The 20,670-nt window shown below is 36.8% G+C and overlaps 1 protein-coding gene across 1 annotated transcript in view; it reads left to right on the plus strand.

Moving 5' to 3' along the window:
- The window catches only part of LOC136266268 (uncharacterized), a 40,017-nt gene that overhangs the window by 18,923 nt on the left and 424 nt on the right, over positions 1 to 20,670 (plus strand). Inside the window, exons 7-15 of the mRNA XM_066061276.1 lie at positions 1,338 to 1,454; positions 2,632 to 2,685; positions 2,980 to 3,050; positions 3,102 to 3,192; positions 6,463 to 6,717; positions 7,451 to 7,597; positions 8,910 to 8,969; positions 9,355 to 9,416; positions 20,440 to 20,506. Of these exons, the coding sequence (XP_065917348.1) occupies positions 1,338 to 1,454; positions 2,632 to 2,685; positions 2,980 to 3,050; positions 3,102 to 3,192; positions 6,463 to 6,717; positions 7,451 to 7,597; positions 8,910 to 8,969; positions 9,355 to 9,416; positions 20,440 to 20,506 (924 nt within the window). The remainder of the gene's footprint in view (positions 1 to 1,337; positions 1,455 to 2,631; positions 2,686 to 2,979; positions 3,051 to 3,101; positions 3,193 to 6,462; positions 6,718 to 7,450; positions 7,598 to 8,909; positions 8,970 to 9,354; positions 9,417 to 20,439; positions 20,507 to 20,670) is intronic.

Consider the following 20,670-nt stretch of genomic DNA (forward strand, 5'->3'; position numbering starts at 1 on the left):
TGCTGCTGTAAGTTTGCTTCAGTATGTTTTTGTGCTTCACTTTTATAATTCTTTTCATTTTAAATGTTTGATTGGATCGTTCCCTATGACTGAAACTTTTTGGTATATATATAATACAAGGATCAGAGTTAATGCATGAAGGTTGCTTCATTATATGATTAGACTCCCATGATTGAATTTGAGAGATACGTACTATTGCGGTGCATGTTCAAGTGTGTGGTTAACCTACATAGGCATCAGTTTTTTCATCGATGGTTGTTGTGTGCTTAGTTTTCTGTACTTCAATATAGTGTGAGTTTCCTGTTAATTTTGGTGTTGATGTCCTAAAATTCAAGAGGGAGGTGGTGGGGACAAGAGAGATTTTGGGGGTGAACCCGCCTATGATCTGGCATGTATAATAATGTTGCTAGCAGTAACAAAAAAGTCTAAAGAATGAAAAAAATCTAAAGAGCTATATATTCACTCCACACTTGCAGTTTATAAAAATAATTAATGGAAATTCATTGTTGATAATATTATTGTTGCATGCAGCTTAAGTCAACGATAAATTTCAGTCAACAGTTGGCAGTGTATGCACAATTGGCAGTATAATTATGCTACTGTATTTAATACATGTGATGGTGTTTTTGATGCCATTGTGACCGGATCTGCGAAAACCCGACATAATGGCCCAAGCCTAAATTTTCAGTATAAGCCATTGATTTGCAATGGGTAAAATATTTTGCGTCATCGAAAAAGAAACTTCGTAAAATTTTTAAACGCTTTGTTCTTTGTGAAGGTAGGGTCCTATGATACAAACCTGGATATCATCTTATTCGCCTACTCAAGAGGAGTCCAAAAATCGTTGTTTCTTCAATGCAGTAGACTAGAGGATACGTAAGTTATGGGCGTTTGTTTACGTCACGTCGAAACAACCGTACGCGATCGATTTTTCTTCACTAATTTCGTCTCTGTATGCAGTGAAGAACAGTAATAGAAGAAACAACTTACCCAGTAATGGACTCCCATATTCATGGCGAACACAATGGAGCAAGTTGCAACTCTGTACTGCATTGTATTTGTAAGTTACAGTCATTTTTGTAAGCGCATGTAATTTATTTTTCCAATACTTGCTGTACAAATCGATCTTTCTTGTTGTTGCTACTTTGTAGGGCTGTAACTCCAAAAGTTGTTGCCATATGAGGCTGAAACTTGGCCAGAGCATACACTTGGCTAAGTAGATTATAAATATTCAACAATACAGAATTTAAAAAATGCGCCATTATGTCGGGTTTTCGCAGATCCAGGTGATGCAATGTCTATATACTGATCAAGATTTCCTTTTTGGTTTAAATTAGTTGGTGAATTTAGCAACTGGTTTGATGTCATTTGGTCAAGCACAAGATAGCAGCGGACGTAGTTGTTCTGAACGTGTGGGAATAGTGGCAAGCTATTTTGATGATAATGATGATGAGGTATAGATTATGTACATACAACATCATGTCTATGGATGGTATATTGCTGTTCATTAAAGGAGCGTATATACAGCAGCTGTATGATGTATACTGTATTGTTTAGAGTGATATGGTTGCATGTTTATTTGATTAGGAACATTGCCTTTACAATGATTTAGCAGCATTGTTTGGGTACAACCAAGTCAAAGTATGCCTGCAGCCAATCTGAAATACTTCTAATAAGCTACTATAAAATAAAATAGATATTTTAAATAGAATTTCCTACTGACTGATTGACTGGTAATTAAACATTTCTTTAAAGCAAGTGGAGTTCAACAATATGGCACCATGTGCTGTTTGGGCATAATTGTAAATAGAGTTAAATGTATGCACTATTTCGTCTTTCTTTGTGTTGCATTTCCATGAAAGTGTCAATTCATAGATATGGTATAACAATATAGAATTACACTCATCAAATATTACTGTGCGTAGGAGTGATGAAAAAAATGAATGATTTTTTAGCACTGAGATAATTTTATTCTAGATATTGGCTGTTAGACTAATGCAACATTCATCCACTGTAATAGAGAATTGGGAGTTTAATTGAATTGTGGACAATTAATTAAGTATACTATTGTCTCAGGTCAGATGTTTTCTAAGTCAACTTTAAGTAGCTAATTATATATGAATATGCTATAACATTATACAAAGCATAATAATTAACATACGTACTAAAGTGTATGGCCCATTGAATTTGATGACATTATGAATAACTAACTGTGCAGTCATTTCCTGTGTAATTTACACATATGTAATGCTCTATACCATGTACAATTTTATTGAATGCTACAAACACTTTCTCCAAGTATATTAGTTACATGTGACCATCCCTCAACAGTTGCACATTTCTGAGTGGACAATAGCTAATGACTCTTTTGCCTGTGAGCATTTGTTAGACATTGTTACTGTTGGAAAATTAATATGCTCTAAGAAAGCAGTCATGTCAAATGTCTACCCCCTGAATGTTCTATTAGAGTTACTGACTGTTTTGTTAAAAGTACTGCATGACCATTTTCACAAGTAAGGACTTACGGAACTGGATAATTATAACTAGTATTATACTAAAGTGTCCATTGTACTAAAAAAGAATTAGTGGGTATCTAATAAATGATATATATGTTTCTTTTTCTTTTTACAGTTTGAGTGCATTGAGGACTACTTCTACAAACGGTGCTCAGATAAGTGCAGAACGGTAAACTGTCTATTATTGTTTGCACTGAACAATCTTTATTCTTGACATAATAAGCTGTATACCTGCATGTGCACTGTAGTAGTAGTAGTAGTAGTAGTCAGATCACCACAACCACAACATACATACATACATACATACATACATACAGTACATTACTGCATATGCTGACTACCTTTTTATAATACCATGCTCACCTTAAAATTGAAGCACTTCTTGTTTTCTATCTCAATTTTCAGTGTTTACTCATTATAAAAACCTCACCAAAACTTGAGCTGATGCCATATTCTATTACAGGCACTAATGAATGCAACTGAGGAAACTGGATGCTGCTTCAATGCTTTTGTTGCTGCCACAACTGGTTATAGGTGAGCATTAGTGATTATTATATGTGTGTTTATATATTATACCTAAACCAGTGAAGATGTCCGAGATCAAATTGAATATGCAATTCTCACAAGAGAGATATACCCTCTTTGTAATGTGGATTCAGCAGGATTCTGTGAGGGTGTAAGTGTATACGTATATGATCCGTGTGAAAACAGCCATACTGTGGAAAAGGGTGTGGCCTTCAATAACATGGGTAAAAAAAAGTTGTGAATTTAATGGATCAAGGTGATGACCAAGAAATGGCTGTAATGATATTCAGTTAATAAATTTTAATGCAATTATTAAATTTATTAGCATTAATATCATTACAGCCATTTCTTGGGCACCACCTGCACATGTAATCATCCTCTTGCAAGTAAACATTCTATTTAGAATTAATTGTTTACGTAATTTAATCATTCTATTTAATTTTTATTTATAAAAGTAGAAATTAAGCGAGGTGAACAGCCGTGATAGCTGTGGTTCAATGATTGGGGTTAAGGATTTGGGTATTCAGTATTGAGGTTCCTGGTTCTACACATTTTACATGTAATAGTTGTAAAACAGGAATGAGGGCTTTGCCTGATATGTATGTCTGACTGCCCGAGGACAGAGGGCATACATATCAGGCAAAGCCCGAAAGCCCCGTGTTACACCTAATATGTAACATTTATCAGGCTGATAGCTTGTACAGGGCAATCAATCACCCAAACCAGTACGAGTGCAGCCACTGGATGTATTATATATGCATAGCTAAATTTTTTATTATGGGTCAGCAGCTAGTACGTTCTGGTTATATGTTTGGTTGAGATGAACGGACATATCCTAATGATATTGTGGAGAATTTCAGTTAGGCGAGTTTAATGTTGTTATCAGTGCTATTGAATCGTTTATGGAAAAATTATGAAGTTCACTAAAGGCATAGATAGGTAAGCTTGCTTGTAGAGTGGTTACTCTGTGCAGAATGGTAGCTTCATGATGGGGGCATGTCCATATTCAAAAACATGCAGAAACAATTGGTGAATAAGCTATAGCACTGATTCTCACATTAGCCCAACATTTTCAACTCGTAGGATGGCTAGGATAACAAAAATTTCTCCGCCTGAGTGGTTTTCATGGCGAAATCCAAGTTGTGCATCCTAATCATGTGACTATTAATCGATTCCCACAATTGATTTCGTCCTCAATGTCTATAATAATCACTGCCCAGTTGTAGCGCAGGCTACATTTCGTAAGTAGGCCGGCTAGCTGGGCTACATATGAAATGTAGCCCGGGTGGCTCCTTTGATCTGAGGTGTGAAAATGTTATGCGTGCCTTTTAACCACAGTGACTGTTCTAATAGAGTATCTCGACCCCATGATTTATAACTCTGTAGCTATTATGTTACTTCTTTGTTTTTTTTCTAACTGTCAGTAGGCTCTGCTACAATGCCAAATTTCAAGTTTTCCCATTGGCGATTTACCCTGTAGCTGTGACAAAAGTTTGATTTTTTTACACGACTAAGTGTTCATAGCACCATGTACACTATCAGATTCCTTTCAATGTGAATTCACCTTTATGCACTCTATATGTACCAAATTTCAAGGAAATTTATGTATTTGTGTTTTATAACATTTTTGTAAAGTATGTGCTGCATATCAAACAGTAGGGTAGGTAGGGATCGCACCGAAAGTTTCGTGTGTTGTCCAAAATTCCGCCTTTGAAAATCATCCTGGAGACATCTTATGAGAAAATTACCTTTACGGAATAGTACTAGTCTATATACAGTGTAATATGTAGTGCAGCATTAAATATAACGAAACACTTATGGGTGGCCAGATATAGAGTGTTAAAAAATTGCCAAAACTCGAATTTTAGTCTCACTGCCTGTCTACCTGACCACAGTCGCATGGCTAGAGGCCAAATGAAGCAGCACATGGCCACCATTTTATGTCACAATAACAAACTTACCAGTGGGATGTGCCTTTTGGGGTTCCAACGTGTGTAGGCTTTCTACACCTTGTCTTTTATTTTATTTTCAATCTAGCTGCATGTCTTCTTCTTCATCCAATGAAACCATATAGAGGCATTAATTTTCTGTATCAACACTTTCTTTCAGCAGCATTAGATGCCACAGAATTATTTTAGAACTGGATTTCAGAAGCACTTCAGTCCTGGTGCTACTATTCTGGAACTTAACGATTGGGATCCCGTTCGTGATCACGCCCATCAATTAAAGATCTAGGTGGACTAATAGAGATAGAGTATGGAGACCACACCTCTTAACAATCTAGCTATTTACTTAACAGAAAGGCCAACATTTGTTAATACCTTATTTCCTGTCATGTGACCTGACCGCATCCAGTTTTGTCACCCGCATTGGTAATTATTATTGTAATTGGCATTTATAAATAATTATAAATATGGAAATTATTTGTAATTTGTGTACCTCCATGAAGTTAGCATATCTCAGCACACAATATGATTGTTTATAGGAATTTCACAAGTAAAGCCAATCGTTTTGCAGGTTGTTTGACCCTACAGGTGGTTCATTTATCTTCATTGAGGCAGCCAGCTGACTATGTGATGCTTGTTTTTGCAGTGTTTTGATGATTTTTGAAAATATTAAATTTTAGTTGTTAATAGTAATAACCACCCACCCACATTAGTTTGGGGACAGGAAAAAGGAATTAATAAATGCTGGCCTAAACAAGATGACCTCACCCTCATTGGTCTACACCACCCCTTGGTTGACTTGAGATATACTCTAATACAACAGTTACTCTAATACAACTGTCATGTATGATGTTCTATAGAACAGTCACAAGGTACTTGAGCTGTGCTACAACAAAAGCTAAAAAAAACTAATATTTAAAAGCTGTTAATTTAAAAATGAAGTAAGGATCTATATGCAATAAAAGTAGTGAAACAAGAGATGAATGATGGTATTACAGCATAGCTCAGTGGGAAAGTCCCTACTTTGGTACATTAGCTATAACAATTATTTTGTTCAATGCCAAAGTAGGGACTTTCCCATTGAGCTATGCTGTAATACCATCATTCATTTCTTGTTTCGCTACTTTTTATTGCATATAGATCCCTACTTCATTTTTAAATTAACAATTTTTAAAATACCAGTACCCTTTAAGAAGAAAAATCAAAACTGTGGCTGCCAATATCTCACGAATACTTTTAGTGAATTTAATCAAATTTGCTGTGTGGCCTACTTTACCTGGTGGACAGCTAAATGCAAAAATGGTGTGTTTTGAAGAAGGGACAATGGAGATATATGAGGGCATGAAAATTATACTTTCTTTCTATCAATATATACACAATGTGACACAGTGCATGGCTTTTTTGGCCACACGACACACTACTGTGTGTCTTGATATGGAAAAGCAGTCATGCTAAGGATTATGTTCTTTGTGTAGGTGCTTGGCCCACAAGTTACTAGTGATGCCGAGAGATGTGTTACAACTTCCAATAACTTCTTTGCTAATAATGATACCTGTTTAAGCAATTTCCTCACATTGGGTGAACCTTCTTCAGCTAGTGAAATATCAGATACAGCCTTTGATATCTGCACAAGTTGTCGAAGTCGCCTGAGTGGATATGTTAATTATTTACTGCAATGCCGAGTGTATGACGATGATGATGATGATGATGATGATGATGATGATGATGATGTATGTTGATTGTGTAGAATTTAATGCTAATATAGTGGCAGATCTAGGAATTTTCAGAAGGGGTTTCAGGTTCAGGAAATTTTCAATAATTGTGACCCCACTTAGCTATAAATCCAGCTGGGGTTGTTAACTCAGTCTTATAGCTCAGTAGCCTATAGCTACATAGATCTATAGTGAATCATAAAAGTCACTCCAAAACATTGTTTCATAGTTGGTCCAGGCCTTTGCAGAAAGTTTTGAAGCAAAACAGCACTAAATCGATAATTATTTTTAGAACACATCAACACCGTAATGCCATGTTTAGTGATTTCAAAGGTAAAAGTATGAAGTTTGGCCAGTAGAAAAGGTCCCAATGTGATACACTATGCATAACTGTTGGTGATTTTATCACTCACACGAATCGTAAATAAATTAGGGGCGCACACACTTTTCAGAGGGGGTTTCAGTTGAAACCATTGCAACTCCCCTGTATCCGCCACTGTAACAGAAACATTGGCAGTACGTTTATAAATATTACCCTCCTTGATCCATACAGCTTTGTTCAGTGGTGGTTTTATTATTTTTATCACAATCATCACACAGCCAAAATGCCGCACAAGTGTTTAAAATATATATAACAGCTTGTCATTGGTGCCCAGATGTATAGATTTTGTGCAACCTGTTATGTATATATGTGTATGGTGTACACTGTTTGTTCAGTACATTTGTAAGCAAGTATCAAATGTTTTAATAGGATGATGATGATGATGACGACGATGATGATTACATGGACGTACCGAATTTAATTACTGGCACACTATGTAGACTAGATACTACAAACACAAGTTGCTATTCTCGTATTCTGTTTAATCCCCAATATTTCTCTGTGGCTGCAGCATTTGTAAGTGTTAGATTATTGGCATACATGATATGTAACCGGATCTGCAAAAAGGAGTCTTATAGCCTTTCCAATTGCATGTACTTGGCAATTTATAATTTGACTTGTGCATGGTATCAGCCTGAAATTTGGTCACTGTGTACTCCTAACATAGCACTATCCCTGAATGTAATTTTAAGACAAATGGTTAAACACACGGTGAGTTATGACTCATCAAACTTGGAAATTTGAAAAGGCTATAAGGCCCCTTTTTGCAGATCCGGTCACATATTACTGAGATTGTGAAAATAATTGCAGAAATACAATATGTGACCAATAGGCCTGTGTCAATATGCCAACATAATAATTATAAAGCATAACAGGCTGGAGTACTATGCCAGCATACTGCTATCATAATAGGTAGATATTTCACACTATGGAACTTAATTTTATAAAAAATAGATCAATACTCACCAATAGAGCAATCAGTAGAAACTGCAGACTGCAACAGAGCACTTAAAGTGTGTTGTACATATAACTCCTTAGATCGATCCTCTCTAATAAAACAGTCACTTTGTAGTGAAATACTCTAATAGAGTATTCACTGATTAAGATATTCAAAGATAATTACAAGAAATAGGAGCATAATGCAAGTGTAATGGGAATACTGCAGAGCATATAGGTGAAAATTGTGGGATATTCCTGAAAGTATTTTGGGAAAAATTTTGAGCATACTTGACTCAGGCCTACTGACGAAACCAGAATCAACATAACTTAACTCATAACTTGTTTTGTGAATAAGGTAGCTCCTTAAAACTTGGTCAGTGGTCAACCTAAAGTTGTTGCATATAATTATAACACAATAATGTGGTCAAGTTTCAAGTAGATTTATTAAAGGGAAGCTATGAGCTAATATTAAGTTTTTTTTTGTCAAATTAGGTCACACATGTAGTTTTGCAGTATTGTAAAGCAGGAAAGTTTGGCGGAAGGAAAATTTGGTGAATTTCCCACGATAGGATTTTGGCAAGAGAAAGTAGGCAGGTAATACAGATTTGTGTTGGATGAAAGATTTGGCAGATTTTGTTTGGCAAAACACTATACTTCAGTTGCCAAATTCACCAAACTTTACTCCCGCTAAACTTTCCTGCTTCATGCCATGGTAAACCTCGCTATGGGTTAATAATTTGTATTGCACAGCAGCCTATATATTTGGTCATTTTTATTGTTACAGTACATATTTACACCTCTCCTTATGTATACTGTAGCTAATGTTCAATTATTGCATTTATATATGTGCACAGCAGTTAATAGCATATGTAATTATTATTGTTCATAGGACGATGATGGTGAGTGTGAATCTGTGGAGGATGAGGAATGTTCTACTGAATGCCAGCAGGTAAGGCAAAATAACTGAAGTTATGTTTCTGAACCATATCTCACAGTCACAAAGGAGATTATCATTCCTGACTTCACCATATGATGTAGATTATTCTATTGTTTTATTGCTATACAAGCTATTATCATTCCTAAATTTACCATATAATGTTGATTTAGGGATTATTCTATTGGTATACAAGCTGTTAAGGTTTGTGGGTAACCTATATGGTTACAAGAATGCATGGGGTTGGTCTGAAGTCTATGGATAATGGGGTGGTGGGAAAGGTTTATCAGTTATTATGAGTATTAGCAAGATCAGTGGAACAGAACTGCTATTTACGTATCCAAATTTTAGCATTTATTTAACTAATAGGCACTGTATTAATCTATTTTTATACTTGTAGCTCCTTCAAACCAATTTAAATACCCTTGGCTGCTGTCTAGCAGAGTTTGGAAGATCTCTGCTGTAAGTTTATTTGTTGTACCTATTAACCTGTTTTCCATGTGACTAAATTCATATCCTCCACTCTTTTGCATTACCCTGCTTACCTAATTTCTTGGGAGTATTTTCTGCTGAAGCATTCTTTATGCTAAAAGTATATGACAGATAAACTGCCATTACTATTTACCTAGTGTCGAGGGTAACGCATTGCTTATGTAACGAGTTACTACCTTTGTAGTAACTAAGTAATATAACAAAATATGCTATAAAAGCTAGTAATATAACTCAAGTTACTTTACTTACAAATGTAACATGTTACCTAAGTAATGAAGTTACTGTAACAACTCGAATATTAAGTAATTTTATTACTACAAGTAATGAAATTTGCTGATCCACTGAATAATGCCTAACCACAATGAAGTAACAAAGCCCACCTTGAATTAATGAATGAAACTGACCAGGTACTTTCTCTTAAATACAATTATAACCAAGATTTATGCATTGTCCAACAATGTGGTTATGTCATGTGATAAGGTGATAGTTGCACACATGACAGCTTAAGGCTGTGGACACAAAGTAAAATAATAATGTAATCATGAAGGCTGTAGCGGTTTATAGTAGAGATCGCCTATGTTTTTTCCAAAATCCTGATAGAATACTCACCACCTTAGAAATCTCTTCCAACCTATAAGAAGCCTTAGAAGTTAATTTGGAAGAAGTTTAGGTCTACTAGCAAAGATGAAGTCAAAAGACCTGACAAAAGTACTTCTTTAAAGAATGAAATCTGTCATTTTGAGCCATTTTGTTCATCCTCTTTTTTTTCCACAGGACTAGACAAAATGTGAGTACTTTTGGGAATAAAAACTACATAACTTTCCTTCCTATGTCTTTCTTCATGTCTATGCATGACCTATTTTTAAAAGCATATTGCAATGCTAACATCCACTTCAAGCAAACTTGCTTCTTGTAGGTTCACTTTGCCATATCTTAAGAGAAGTGAAACCAATGTGTTAGTATGTGTTAACCCTTAAACCCGCATAATCCAAGAAACTGGATTTGATAAAAATGAATTGAAAACGTACAATACTTTTGCCAATTTACATAGGTGGTTACAAACAGGCATATCTCATGAAGCATTTGTCTATGATCGCTTAGAAAAACAGGTTATGTAAATTGGCAAAGAGTAAGCTATCTATCTGTGTATAAACTTTCAACATACAACAAGAAACTAACCCACTACGACGTGCTGAATCACTTTGTGTCCTTTCGTCTTTGTAACATCATTGTGCTTGTTTGACAATGTCTTAATCACGTGATATCTACATATCAACTGAATCGCCATCACGTGAGGAGCAATGTGATACCAAGAGCAATTAGATATGATGAAGTACGGCCGAGTTATGGCCATTTGTACATTGTTGTGTGAAGAAGGAATACGGAGAGATTGTTCTTTTGTTCTTTCAAAATGAAGCGGGAAGCTCTGGGTTGGATGATTGTGACGGAGTATGGGACCATTTAAACCAAAATTCAGTTAACAGTGAGTAAGTTGGTGTTTATTGGTTTTAGATAGCTTTACTGGTTTCTGTGTTATGGAGTTTAGTTTTACAAGGCATGCATGCGATCCAGTTTACTGGATTATGTATTTTCAGTGCTTGCATTTTACAAAACAGCTGCAAGTTTAAGGGTTGATAAGTATCCAATCTATTCAAATTAACATGTTCAATATACCTATATTTTAACCACAGTATAATTAAATTCATACCAGAGCATTGTGTACCACTGGGTACTTGATTTATTGTGATCACCTAGCTGAAGCCATACTACTGCTGACCACATCATGCTATCAAATGGTATGGTCGTACCGTTTAAGTAGGGATCGTGGTGAATGTTTCGCGCGCCACCCAAAATTCTGCCTTTAAAAATCATCCTACAGACATTTTACGTGGCAAAAATCACTTTTATGGAATAGTATTAGTCCATATAATACATAAAATAGCATTAAATACGACGAAACACTTACAGGTGGCCGTATATAAATTTTTTTAAATCGCCAAAAACTCCAATCTTAGCCTCACTCATTGCCTGACCACAGTCGCAAGCCTAGAGCCCAAATGAAGCAGTGCACGGTCACCATTTTACACCACAACAACAAACTCACCGGTGGGATGTGCCTTTTGGGTTCCGATGAGTGTATGCCCTGTACGCCTTGTATTTCCTTTTATCTTCAATCAGGTTGGTCGTCTTCTTCTTCAAGCATCGAAATCATACCGAGGCGTTAATTTTCCATATCAACACTTTTCTGTAGACACCACAAAATTATTTCAGAAAGTGCTTATGCTGCTGAAAAAGTAGGGCACTTATAATTTCAAGTGTTGTACGTAAAACATTAGTTGTCACTTCGACTTTTTCCAAAGCCTGAACTGCAATTGACGAAGAGACTTGAGACAGACTGATACTCGATGGCTTGTTCCTCTGAGCACACTGACTCAGCCACTTAGTGCCGGATGGCGAGATCAGCGAGTGACTCATGTGATTGGATAGTACTTTGTATTATACTTCATCCTGTTAGTCGAGACTAAACTCCAGACAACTGAAAGGGCCTGTTCATTTGAACAACTTCCGGCCGGGGTGAATAGAATGTGGAGTGACGGTTAATACGAAGGATTAACCGAGGTTAATACGCAACGGTGTATACTATCTCACGTGATGATTAGTTACGGTCTGGTGCTGGCGTCGGGTATGATAGTATACGGGGAGCTGCTTCTGTACATGCGCATCAGTTACCTCATGGTTTTAGGCGGGATTTTCACTGGCGTTTTGTGTGATCCCTCCCACCCACCTCGGTTATGCTATAGTAATGTGTGGTGCGTGGCTGGTATTGCTACTACCGAGTTTCGCGTCCAGCATGTACTCTATACAGTAAGAGCATGCTGTGACAGGTGCTGGTCTGGGCTTGGCATCACCCAAGCCAACAAGGATATAGCTAGTACTATAGAACGGTACATCAGTACGTGACACGGGGTACGGATATTGCATGCCAGATATATCAACTAGTACGCGTCATCGTGACGTATTTACTTCCGGCGCCGGACCAGCACCAGAAGCCAATCCTGTTTATATGTGGAGTTGGGACCCCCTCCTTTGGCGCGGAGGAGCAGCATTAACCATCGCACTGAGAATGCAGGTCAAAGATCTGAACGCCACTCAGTGCTACTACGATCAAAGCGTAGGTAAGCTATGCATGCTACTATGGACCTATATGCTTCCAATTTGGCACAGGACATACTTTAATAAGCTGTAACTAGCTAGCTGTGCTACAACAAAAGATTAAACAAACTAATATTTAAAAAAAATGTTAATGTAAAAATGAAGTGGGGATATATGCAATAAAATGTAGTGAAACAAGAGATGGATGATGGTATTACAGTATAGCTCGATGGGAAAGTCCCTACTTTGGCACATTAGCTATAATTTGCTCAATGCCAAAGTAGGGACTTTCCCATCTAGCTATGCTGTAATACCATCGTTCATCTCTTGTTTCACTACTTTTCATTGCATAGACCCCTACTTCATTTTTTAATTAACAATTTCTAAAATTATATGCTTATAGTTGGATATATCAAGTACAAAGTACACTCAATATTAATACATTGGCGTTTGTTAACATTAGCTAACTACTTAACATCTGTTGTACATGATGACTGACTTCTTTTTGTATTTTTATACTTCAAAGCCGGCCTATGGTCAGCTTTGGAGCTTCTCTTACTTGTCTTTTTTCTTTACTGTAGAAAGAAGTAAGAGATAAAGAATTGGTTTTTTTGTGTTTTGCTTATGTATTATAATGATGCATTTTTGAAAAAAAAAACTGTATTATTACATCTACAGGTTAGCTGGCCTGTACCAGAAATCCCTACAACTACAAGGTAACTCTTTTGTAGCTGAACTGTCTTACAGAGTGACTACCATTGTATAGACTCTCTATAGGGTGATTTGTTATAGCTGGACTCTGGTTACAAGATAACTTGTTTGTAACTTGATTCTCCTCTGGGTGACTTGTCGTAGCTGAACTCTCTACTCAGTGATTTGTTTGTGGCACAAGGTGATTTTTTGTTGCTGAATTCTCTGCAGGGTGATTCGTTTGTAACTGAACTCTCTACAGTGTGATTTGTTTGTAGCGGAACTCTCTACTGGGTGACTTGTTTATTATTTTTAAATTTATTTATTGAGGCTTTACAGCACAAGTGCTGAAGACCTGGTCCTACATCCTGTTTGAAGATGTTACATAAAGTGTGTTTGAAAAGTGGAGAAAGGAGAAAAAAACCCATGACTGGACCTGGGCAGCCTCAAACTTGCGGCCATCTGATTAACGGGTACAGGTGTCTGCCAGGCGGTCAGATGTTTTCTCCTTGCAATTTCATGTATATGTACCCATGGGAGCTATAGGAAATTTGTAGGCTCCACTACATACCAGGTCACCTGAACTCTCTACAGGATTACTTGTTTATAGTGTGACTTGGTTGTAGCTCGGTGACTTTTTGTAGCTGAACTCTCTACTGGATGATTATTTGTATAGCTGAACTCTCCACAGAGTGATTTATTTGTAGCTGAATTCTCTACAGGGTGACCTGTTTGTAGGTAAACCCAACAGGTGGATTCTTCCTCACTGATTTCTCTACAGGGTGGGTTGTTTGGAGCTGAACTCTCCCCAGGTTGATTTGTTTGTAGCTGAGCTTTGACATTTTATAGCTGAACTGTCTACAGGATGTCTTGTTTGTAGCTGAACTCTCCACAAGGTGATTTGTTTGTAGCTGAATTCTCTATTAGGCCTAGCTTTTAGCTGAACTCTCTACTGTGCTACATGTTTGTAGCTGAATTCTCCACAGGGTGATTTGCCTGTAGCTGAACTCTCTACTGGGAGACCTGTTTGTAGCTGAACTATCTACAGGTGGCTAGCATCTAGCTGATCTCTCTATATGGTGGCTTTTGGTAGCTGAACTCTCCAAAGGGGATCCTGTTTGTAGTTGAACTCCCTACAGGTGACGTGTTTCTAGCTAATCATTCTATAGGGTGGCTTTTTGTAGCTGAATACTCCACAGGTGATTTGTGTGTAGCTGGTCTCTCTACAGGGTGGCTTGTTTGTAGCTGAACTCTCCACAGGTTGATTTGTTTGTAGTGCTCTCTACAGGGTGACTTTTGTAGCTGAACTGTCAATACTAGGTGACGTGTTTGTAGTTGAACTCTCCACAGGGTGATTTGTTTGTAGCTGAATTCTCTATTGGATCAAGCTTGTAACTGAACTCTATACAGAGCTGCTTGTTTGTAGCTGAACTCTCCACAGGGTGAATTGTTTGTAGCTGAATTCTCTACTGTGTGACTTGTATATAGTTGAACTCACCACTGCACGACCTATTTGAACCCTCTACAGGTGCTAGCTGATTTCTCTATAGGGTGGCTGTTTGTAGCTGAATGCTCCACAGGGTGATTTGTTTGCAGTTGATCTCTTTACAGGTGGCTTTTTGTAGCTGAATACTCTACAGGGTGATTTGTTTGTAGCTGAGCTCTCTACAGGGTGACTGTTTTGTAGCTGAACTCTCTACTTGGTAATTTGTTTTAGTTGAATTCTCTACTGGATGACTTGTTGCGTAGCTGAACTCTATACACGGTGACTTGTTGTGTAAGTCATAACTCTGTGAATGTTCAATGGATTTCTTACCAAACTCAAACTTGATACTGAGATTCGCTTTAATGAGCCTTTAAGTGTGCCAAAGCTCAGCTTGATCGGAGTATGCATTTGTAATTTTGTATGTTATGGCAGATTTTGCAAAGTGTGTGAAAAGAAGAAGAGGAAGAAGTAGAAGAAAAACGAAGAACCCCCCCCCCCCCCCAACACTTTGGCCACTCATATCTCGGAAATGGCTGAGGAAATTTTCTTTAAAATTTGTAGGTAGATTCCCCTACCTGACGGGCACTTCTGTAGCAAATTTGGTTTCAATCAGATAAGAGGTCATAGAGTTATGTACAAATGTGTGAAAATCATGTTTTCTTTCATATCAAAACTACCTAGTTATTGAGATTAGTAAAATGAAAGGTCAACAACAAAAATTTACACAACACTGAATTTTATCATCAATTCTTAGGAATTACACCTTATAACAACCTAAAATATAATAAAATACAGTTTATGACTCTTAAATTGATATTGCAGGCTCACTGAAAAACTTCATCAACAGCCATTTTCAAATACATGTATTTTACACCAATGATACAAAATGCAAAATATCAAGCACTAGCTAGCACTCAAAATCTCTACAGCATACTATACAACTGCTCTATACAATTCCAACCATACCTATGTTGTAATGTTATCATAGCGACAGTTATTCACTGTTGATTATAGCACAAAATGCACTCCATGAAAAAACTCCATAGAAAAAAAGTCACTTGAGTGGGCAAACGTCGAAATTTCAACTTGTTAACCTCAACCAAATTGGTTAAATATCATTTGACTTAATAAAGCCTACTGATTAAGAATCCACCCGTACCTAGTGGTTAACTAGTTGGGTTACAAAGATACTTTTCAAAACGTGTGAAAAAAGGGTTTTTACTACAAATCTTAACACATAATTTTGCCGTACAAGGTTCCCCCTGCCCTGTTGTTTTGTCCCAGCACCAATTCTTATTTACCAGCTGTTCAATACAGATTACAGTGAGCCATATTTCACCTCCGTAAACCATAGTATGTGGAAGTTATGGCGCCGTGTTTGAAAGATGATGTTATTATTGTTACAACCGCAACCATGCTAGAATGCGTAAAAACGTAATGTATGGTAAATTTTACAAACCTTTTAATATGTCTACCTGTCAATATACTCATTGTGTTGCATGCCGGGGTCCTGGACCAAACAACACACTACTGTGTATCTTGATGTATTATCAACCACCACCAGCAATAATGAGCAATACTTACTATCATGTTAGCTATCCATAAATGGATTTATAAAAAAAGTAAACAAACTAGTGTAATGATAATTTAAAAAATTTAAACATGGGAATAGAGATCACTAAAGAAGTAAAGAAACAAGAGTCAAACAAGCCAGCATGATAAACACACAGAGATCTTTATTTGGACTTAATGGATATGGTAGAGATTAATTAGCAAAAAAGTAGTTTCTCCATAAGTCAGGGGAAGATAAGTACTGAGAATGCTACTATATAAATGTTTATTTGAGTCCAAATAGAAATCTCTCTGTGTTTTAACATGCTGGCTTGTTTGACTCTTGTTTCTTTTTTTTTTTCAGCAATCTCTATTCCCATGTTTTAATTTTTAAAATTATTTTTGCATATTATTATGGTTAGTGGTAATATATAAAATAGTTGTAGTTGCAAGTAATTTTTTGTCTCAATTAATATATTCTCTATACACTCTATGAGAAACGATCTAGCACAGTCATGTTACAGTATAGTAGCTTCAATGTCAAGAATTACTTCAAAAAGTAACTACCCCGACACTGTTATATCAAGACACACGGTAGTGTGTCGTGTAGCCAAGAAAGCCGGCGTTCCACACCGTGAGTATATTTACAGGAAGAAACAAAATATGGTTTTCACGCATATGTAGCTCCGTGCTCCCTTCTTGAATTGGAAACATTTTTATACTGCAAACGCCCTCTACCTTCAGGACCCCACATACCCAATTTGAGCAAGATTGCTTAATGCAATCATGAAATTTAGGTGTTCAAAATTCAGTTCGTTTTTTTTCTTCGTATAGATTCTTCTTTTTGCACACTTTACAAAAACCATTATAGAACGCAAATGTGTAGCATAGTTGTCTTGAGTTTTGGTGTGTGGCACAATCATGTACCAAGTTTGGTGCAAATCTGATTAATATTCATAAAGCTATGGGTGATTATTTGCATTAAAAAAGGGCGACTTGTTGTCAAGCCTACAGCATAAACCACTCATGGGAATAACTTAACAATTGGTATACATATAGGTTAACCATCATAACTCAAACTTTTTGTGGTTTGAAAGAAATCACATTGACAGTTACAGAGTTACAAGGGTAAAACCAAACAACTGTAAATCATGGGGTCAAAGTACTCTACTAGAACAGTCACCGTGGGGTAAAAAAAAGTGCATAAAAATGTTGAAAAAAATAATTACTGACCAGCTTTCGAACCAGGGACCTCCATACTTAGCACCCAAATCCTTAACGACTGAGCCTCTGCTATCATGGCTGATCACCTCACTTTATTTCTACTCTATAAATGAAAATTCTAACTACAATCTACTCAATAGTCAAGTTCATAACTTCATAGATCAAATCTACAAGAATTATGAAAGTAGCTGTGTCATGCGGCCAAGTACAGCCAGTGTGGGTGGGCGACATACTCATTTTACGGAACTAGAAAACGCTGTTTTCATACATCCTTTACAGATGAGACCCGGCCTTCGATATGCAACAGCTAATAATGAGGATGGAGCTTGTGTAAATGTTTATGCTTCAGGATTCTGGGGAGGTAAGCAAACATCTGAAGGCGTTTTTTTTTAAAATGTCAAAGTTAAGGCTATTGCACCTTCGTATCATGGTGCCCAAGTATCCTCACCGTAGTTTATCAACATTTGAATGTGAGAAACAAGGGAAGTATGAACAACGAAATTCATGGGTTCTTTTACCCCACTTATATTTTCAACATTAAGGGGTGGTATGGATCATGCTGCTCAGTGCTGTATTTTACAGAAGACTTGCTCTCTTTGTCTCTCTTCAGGAGGAGTAGTGTCAAGTATAGTTCTGTGATGTCAGGGTGGTGACAAAGGGTGCTTGTTAATCCTGGGAATAATATAATAATAATAATAATAATAATAATAATGTAACATTGTGGCCATTTCTAGGGGACGTCTTGTCCAGTCTGATGGCATTGTTTTGTCTTCTGGTGAACTAATTCAATACTTGTCCCCAGCTGGAGTTTATAAATATTTGGGAGTTATCGAAGTAGACTCTATCAAGCACCAGCAAATGAAGTGTATGTTATTAAAAGAATACAAGCGTCGTGTACGAAAACTTCTTCGTACAAGGTTATACAGCAGAAACCTGTCTCTGCAATTAACACATGTGCTGTATCGCTGTTAAGGTATTCTGGAGGAATAATAAAATGGTCCCAGGTTGAAATACAGAAGTTGGACGTTGCCACCAGAAAGTTGCTTAGTATGCATGGTGGATTTTGTATGAACAGTGATGTTGATTGTCTTTATGTTCCAAGAAATAATGGTGGTAGGGGTCTTATATCTGTTACATTTGCTATCGAAAGTGAGAAAAGAAACTTATCACATTATGTACACCATTCAGAAGACCCATTTGTAAAATTGGCTGCAGAAACTTCTCAACTTTTTGGGTTGGTTGGCAAAGATTATAAGCACTTTATTGTGCACCAACATTTACAATCCTGGAATGAAAAACCTCTTCATGAGCAATTTTTGCGGGATATTTCTTCCCAAATTTGTCATAAATCTCAATGGCTTTGGCTTCGGTTTAGTAACTTTTCTAAAGAGATGGAAGGCATCATATTTGCAGCACAAGAGCAGGCATTATCTACAAATGCAATCAAGGCTCATATTTACAAGTTGCCCTGCTCTCCTAGGTGTCGATTGTGTGGCACATCGGATGAAACCATTGATCATTTGATAAGTTGTTGCGCCTTCCTGGCTTAGAGAGAATACAAAAGCAGACATGATCGTATTGCTTCATTGGTCCATTATACACTTGCTAAGCAGGCAGGCTTTACAGTGCCAGATCTTTGGTGGAGGTATTCACCTCCTAGGGTTTGTGAAAATAGTGTTTGCAAGCTACTTTAGGACTTCTCAATTGTGTCTGATGTTCCACTCCAGCATAACCGTCCGGATATCACTCATATCCTTAAAAAACAATAATGAAGTATTTTTAATCAACATCGCTATCCCTGGTGACTCACGTCTATCACACAAGTTTGCTGAAAAACATTCTAAATATATTGACTTGAAAGTTGAAGTTACACGAGTTTGGAAGGCTAAGCGAGTATCAACCATTCCTATAATTGTTGGGACATTTGGATCCATTCCCACTGACTTGTCAGCCAGTTTACAGAAACTTGATTTACCATCTCATCTAATACGAACATTTCAAAAGACAGTTTTGTATAGCACCACCTCAATAATCAGGCGATTTATGAGTATTTGACTTTTTGTTGTACTTGTTTAATTGTTGTAATGTAGCTAGCTTTTTGTTTGTCTTTGTACCTACGCTCTTGGTTAGAGCCAGGTTTTTATTACCAGTATTTGTGTACACTGTGCGTCATTTACTGTGAAATCCATGAAATAATAATAAGTTTTCATGTATCTGTAGCTGCTTGAACAGTATAATTAACCATTTCTGCAGTGGAAGCTTCCTCAGGGTAGGGCATCTCCCATTCCTAGTTTGAGCTGAATCTGCCCAGCTATCTTTGGGGTATACGCACCTTCAAAATTCATCTTTTTAAGGAGAAGAGTCCTTTTTTGCATAGCTTGTGACTTATTTTGGTATAATTATGTAGATTGTGCTTTTGAGCCATTGTGAAAGCTGAAGCTCATTACACTCAAATTATGGAGTTATAAGATTATTGTAATACAAGATTATGTTGAGGCTTAAAGGCTGATTGTTAAATGGTATTAGAATTTCCTGACTGCTGTATTGGAGTAAATGACTGCTCTATTAGGGTATCTCAATCTTAATTTCGCAAAGTGTAATAATCAGTTGTAACTGCTAATTCTTTAATTGCATTTTAGTAATGCATGCATGATGCATTTATTATGTTCTTTCTTTGGGTACATGGAGTGCTCATTTTAATTATAGTCATAATTCGTATCCTGGGCTGTAATGCTTGTTGTTTAATTCTCAGCATATATTTAGCACAACCCTAACATTAAAGTATTGGAATGCAGTTTAAATTATTTACATATAATTTGCACACGTATGTGGTGTTTTAATGTAGCTGGCTTAAATTTGTGCATATAATTATGAATAATACATTTTCAGGGGCACACAAGAGTTGAGCAAGGTTTCATCATTATGCAATGTTCCACTCAGTTCCACTAGATGTGAAGTAAGTAATTGCAACATCCTCCTACTGTATAGACCAGTTAGGCAGTTACATTATAAATCAATGTTAAAGCAGCCACCTGAGAAGCTAGTTGTAGCCTTTGGGGCTTTAATACAAATCAGAGGTGGGAGCCATGAAATTGTTTCAATGCAGTACTAGATTTTTAA

The sequence above is a fragment of the Dysidea avara genome, chromosome 9 (genome assembly GCF_963678975.1).
Source record: "Dysidea avara chromosome 9, odDysAvar1.4, whole genome shotgun sequence".
NCBI classification, from domain to species: domain Eukaryota; kingdom Metazoa; phylum Porifera; class Demospongiae; order Dictyoceratida; family Dysideidae; genus Dysidea; species Dysidea avara.